At 34.2% G+C, this 5,687-nt stretch overlaps 2 protein-coding genes across 2 annotated transcripts; both read right to left on the bottom strand.

Moving 5' to 3' along the window:
* Positions 1 to 1,335: 1,335 nt before the first annotated feature.
* LOC115961475 lies at positions 1,336 to 2,944 on the bottom strand. The gene is made up of 3 exons (XM_031080478.1): positions 2,847 to 2,944; positions 2,510 to 2,644; positions 1,336 to 2,311 (listed from the first exon to the last, which is right to left on the bottom strand). Exons 2-3 carry the CDS (start codon positions 2,559 to 2,561, stop codon positions 1,788 to 1,790), a joined length of 576 nt encoding a protein of 191 aa, XP_030936338.1. The 5' UTR covers positions 2,562 to 2,644; positions 2,847 to 2,944; the 3' UTR covers positions 1,336 to 1,787.
* A 653-nt stretch (positions 2,945 to 3,597) lies between these two features.
* LOC115961389 lies at positions 3,598 to 4,231 on the bottom strand. Its single transcript, XM_031080402.1, has one exon. The coding sequence runs from the start codon at positions 4,171 to 4,173 to the stop codon at positions 3,691 to 3,693; it is 483 nt and encodes a 160-aa protein (XP_030936262.1). The 5' UTR covers positions 4,174 to 4,231; the 3' UTR covers positions 3,598 to 3,690.
* Between the last annotated feature and the right edge of the window lie 1,456 nt (positions 4,232 to 5,687).

The raw sequence follows: 5,687 nt of genomic DNA, 5'->3' as shown, positions 1-5,687 counted from the left end.
TTATAAGACGTGTATGGCTAATATCAAAAGAGAAAAAAAAAATTGCTCAGTAATTACAGTGATTCCGTCAGTGATTCAAACAGTGATAATATGATATCGTTTTTTATTTTATATATATATATATATATATATTTTTTTTTTTTTTTGATTTCGTATTCTTTTTCAAATAACACAAGTGGCAAGACATTCCTAAAAAAAAAAAAAACAACACAAGTGGCAAGACACTGAGATGATGTTTGGATGAAGAGAGTTTTGAGTGATATCAACCTGTTTTCATAAATCATTATCCAAAACTGGTGAGGCCCATGGAAGAACACTTGTTTGGACTCCATGACTCAATGACATTTTTGTAATTAAACACACATAGAAGGACCCACAGCCACACCTTTTGACCTTTGACTCTTTTTTTTTTTTTTCCTTTCTTCTCTTGGGTTCGGTCTTTTTTTTTTTTTTTTTTCACTGGTTCGGTCTTCAATTCTTCCTTTTTCTTTTTTTTCCTTCTTCTTTCACTAGGTTCGGGTTTCTGGGTTTCTTCTTCTTCTTCTTTTCTTTTTTTTTTTTTTTTTCATTCGGTTCGGAGAGTTTGGGTACTAGGGGTTGAAGGAAAAAAAAAAAAAGTAAAAGCTGTACAAGGTACAGGTATGGGGCCCACAAATAGTTGAAAAATATTGAGTGATGACAAGTAAGTGATGGTGCCGAACAGGGTGGGATGTTTTAAGTGATGAGTGATAAAAATTGAGTAATAAGTGATGGGTGATGAAAACTGAGTGATAAGTAACCATTTTTTTAAACCAAACAAGGCCTGACTAACCCATTTGGTTTTTTTTTTTTTTTCCAAAAAAATGCAAGTGGCAATACTGTAAGAGCATTAGCATTGAAAAATGCTAATACTACTCTATTTTATCATTCTAAAACCTCACTTTATCATTATACCATCCTATTTTAGGATACCTTTACATCCCAAACTTCTATTTTCCTCTTTTACTCATTAAAATAATATATTTACAAAATAAAATAATATATATCAAAACTAGTCGCTAACCCGTGCGATGCACGGGAAAGTTGTTGATAATAACATGTCAATCAATTGACATAACTTCCCTAACATTAAAAAAAAAAAAAAAAAAAAAAAAAAAAAAAAAAAACCAATATCAAGGTATAAATTATATACCAAAGCAATAAAATCTATCACATACAATGAGATATCGTGGTAACCAAATACTTGAGATCATAATTTAGAAAATATATAACTTGTATAAGTACACTCCAATACAATTAATTACAGATAAATTAAATTCCAAACAACACCAGCACTTAGGATATCAGCACAAAACAGCAAATTGTACAAAGCAAATATTCAATATATGGTGTATCATTAACAATAGTAATAAGAATCAAACACAGCTTACCTTGATTAGATCAACAATAGAGCATCACATTTCTTACCTATCTTCCTCCTTACGACTCTCCATGTATTATGGCTTCTAGAACTCATAAGAAATTTCATCAAACACCATGTGTACATGTAAAAGAAACAACACTTAATGAAAGTGAACATTACTAAAAATGTCCATACTCAACTTTAAAATAGTAGCATAATAGTCATAAATCAATCCAAAACTATAAATCAATCCAAGTACAAAGAACTTGGCCATTTCATTGTACTTGGATTCCAAGGCCAAGTTACAACCCACAGCTTGGTATTTGTTAATTAAGGGCAGGTAAAGAGGAGTATTATCCTCCTTATTTTTCTCCCTCAATGGTCCAGTAGAGTGATCTTGCAGCTGCTAGTAAGTCCATATGACCAAAAGTTTCACTATATGTAGATGGCTAGCATTTACTGCTTCATGAAGAGGAAGGTTGCCGCTGGAGTTCTTTTCTGTGACAAATTTTTGGCACAGTTGGATCCTGAGGATTGCTTGTACAAACTCTTCATCGTCTGAGCTTGCAGCAGCAAGATGAAGGATTGTATTCAATTCAGGGGTTTTGTCATAGAGAGGAGAAAGTTCCATATCATGCCTTCTTTTTTGGATTAAATCAATGTCCCTATCTGTTATAGCCTTGTACAAATCAGGATCCATGCTTGTTGCTATCATCAAAGTTCTGCCAGCTTTGTCTTCTGACTTGCTAAGAAATCCATCTCTCTCCACCTTAACTGTGCCTGAGTTCCCACGAATTCTCTGCATCTTAGAATTAGTAAATGTTGTATCCATCTGTGCTTGAATAACTCTGCCTGAGATCCTGGGAGCTCTCTGCATCACAACATTAATATATCCTGTTGTTGCATGAGCGGTCCGCAGTGCCTGCAATACTGTAATCAAGAGATGTTACCATTAATTTACAAAATAAGATAACCTAATCATGAAGTTTGCCCAGTATATGTATTGAGGCACAGTGAAAATGAAAAATTCACCATCAGTGGCAGTGTGAAAAGTTTATTGCCTGTCAATTAGAGAATTGTCAAGGAGGAGGATAATGTTGCTTTTTTGGAGCAAAGCAATATTCTCACCTTTTTCATGCTCGCACAAGCTGGAGCTACTCACACCATTTTCAGCTATCATTGAAGGGCTGTCATCAACTTTGACTGGCTTGTGGATACCTCGATTTCTCTGCAACGTGTAGCTGCTCACACTGTGTTCTTGAGCTATGTCCAATACACGATTAATGTTTGGAGCTGTACATAATAAAGGAAAGGTAAATACTTGACTGTCCATAGAAAAATGCAAGAACCCGCAACAAAGTGAAATAAAATAGAATACCATAGAAAAATCTTAGTAGAAATAACATAAAGTAATTCACAATTGGCAAATCAACAAAGCAAATTAACAAAGGTATCTAAAAGGAACCTTCACAATTGATTGTGCTTCCATTGTTTTTTTCCTCCACACCCAAACAGATGCTCAATTTGGTTAAGTTTGTCTGATCGTGAAAATACTTTGGAAGCTTTATATCAATCAGCTACGAAATCAGAGAAAGAAATCAATTTAAAAAATAATAATAATAATTTAACAAATCCTTAGGTGTAAATTAATTGAAATCAACAATAATCAAACTGAAAGCAATTCAAACATTAACGAATTAGTAAAAATAAAGATGCGATTCATACTAACGGATTTAATCATTTTTTTTTTTTTTTTGGTTTCCCACAGTGTTTCCTCAAGAATTACCTTCTTTGGAAGAGTCGGCAGTTTTAATCAAACTGAAAAGCAATTCAAACATTAACGAATTAGTAAAAATAAATAAAAGTTAAAACGTTTCACAGATATCTAATGCGATTTGTGCTAACGGATTTAATCGTAAAGAGAGAAAAGAATTACCTTCTTTGGAAGAGTCGGCAGTTTGGGCTAATACCTTAGAGGGAATTAATCTGGAAAAGAACATATTCGATACAAACAGATGCCTAGTAAACTAAAATTAAAACAAAATCAAAAAAGACAGCAACTATTTTATTTTGCTCGTGCTATACAGAATATTCAGGAATAATCGAGATACATAGAGCACAATTCGATTCAATCAATTTTTATATTTTAAATCAATAATTACTAATTAAGAATTATCACTCAGAGATGTTAATTCAATACTAATCATAACGCACAACACATACTTTAGTCTCGAATTTCTCTGATCAATTCAAAACCCTAATTAAGAGCGAATTGAATTGGGATTTGAATTCATACCTCACTCGCTCACTCACGAAGAGGAGTGTTTACCTTCGCAATCGGGGCTCTCGTCGAAGTTCTTGGAGGGGTACTTGGCGCTGACCATGCCGACCTCGAACACCAAGTCTTCGCCGGTGGATCGGATCCCGGTGATGGACCACCACCTGAACAACGCACGGACCCGAATCCCGTCGAGCTCAACGATCTTACCCGAAACGATCTTTCCCCTGACTGTCCTGGAATAGGTGGCGAGGTAGTTGTCCGGCGGGAGAGTGATCTTGCAGTCGCCGCCGAGCTCGACGGAGAAGTCGCCGGAGGTCTTGTTTATGGAGTAGCCATGGACTAAGGAGGGTAAGAGTCCGACTGGGAAGCCATAGTTGGTGAGCTCAATGTGGGCCGCGGATAGGGATTGGGTCGGTTTCGGGTTCGGGTCGGAGATTTGGGCAGAGATGGGTATGAGGAGGATGAGAAGAGCGAGGGTGGTGGAGAAGAAGAAGAGGGATTTTGGGGTCATGGTGTTGAGTTTTGAGTTTGACTGACTGATGAGAAGAAGAACGCGGTGTTGTGTTTGCGTGTGGGGGAACGGCAAAGCGTGGTTTGGGTTTTGGAGGAAGGAGAAGGTAGAGCGTGTTAAAGGCTTAGGGTTCCTCTGATTTTGCGTTTAAGTATTTTTTTGGGTTTTAGAAAAGTTTTTTTTTTTTTTGGTTTATGATTTTTTTTTTTTTTTAAATGATGTGCTGATGTGGAAAAAAGTTTCTTATTTTTTGGTTTATGATTTTTTTTTTAAATGATGTGCTGACGTGGAAAATTGTGGGAGCTTCAAAAGCTTCGGTTTTATATATATATATAGACTAGTCGCTAACCCGTGCGATGCACGGGATAGTTAAATAAAATTTATACACATTCACTTTTATTGGTACAATCATTTGAAAACAATTCTAACTAATACACAAATGTAAGAGACACATTGACTTACTATTTAAAGTAGCCTTCTGAAGAATTTACACATATTGTGCAACTGAGCCTTAATTTCTCATCAACGGTTAGAAATATAAACTGCAAATATATAAATAAAGACCATGACTTGAGAAGGACGCATTAAACTTTAAATTAGAGTAGTAATGTTACTTTCTCAATCTTTGCTCAGTTGTAATAATAATATAAAGGAAATTCAAAACATGGAAAGAAAATAAAAATTACAACAATTAATTCCATTATCTTTCATGCTATATTTTATAATTGTACGGAATTAAGTCAACTCAATTTAAGTAGTTGTAATAAAATTGGCTTCTACTATCTCTATTCTATAGAGATATGAACATATTGGATTTCTCAAACAATTACCGGTATTGCAATAAAATGATTTATTATTGAAAATAAGAAACAATTAAGCTTATCCCTTAAAGATTTACCTCTTGTACTTGGTAGTTTCCATTCAAACTTTAAAATAGATTATTTGCCTTACCTAGATGTTTTCCTTGTGGTGAGGACAAATAAAATGAGACAGGTGCTGCATGACCTTCAAAGCAAAAAAGTTTTCTTCTAGTCAAAAACAAAACTCGTCAAGAGGAGTAAGAGAGAAAGAAATTACTCAATGAAAAACCATGGTGAATGGAGAAAAGATTTTTGAACTTCCAAAGATCCACACAAATTTTAGCCATAGGTGCAAAATGCCAAGGTAAGAAATATAATTATTGATCCACAGGTGCAATTTTTAAATAGAAAATAGCAATTTCATGAACAAAAACCCTAGCAACCAAATAAAAAAACTATAACCTTGATTTGATTTCTCATTTATTAATGATGGTGACTGGAGAATAAGTTGATTTAGTCCATAAGAGTGGACAAAATATAATAGATAATAAAATTAAAGAGAGAAAATTTTCGGAGGATAAAATATTATAGATAATTTAAAAGAATTTTGGTTTAATTCTTGAACACCGCAACTCCATAAAATTCATACTACTAATAATATTTTATGATAGCGCAGTTAGAATTTTGGTTCTTGAACACTGAATTGGAAATTGA

Source organism: Quercus lobata, chromosome 1 (genome assembly GCF_001633185.2).
Source record: "Quercus lobata isolate SW786 chromosome 1, ValleyOak3.0 Primary Assembly, whole genome shotgun sequence".
Lineage (NCBI taxonomy): Eukaryota > Viridiplantae > Streptophyta > Magnoliopsida > Fagales > Fagaceae > Quercus > Quercus lobata.
The sequence above is the reverse complement of the archived record's forward strand: the minus strand, read 5'-3'. Positions and strand labels throughout refer to the sequence as shown.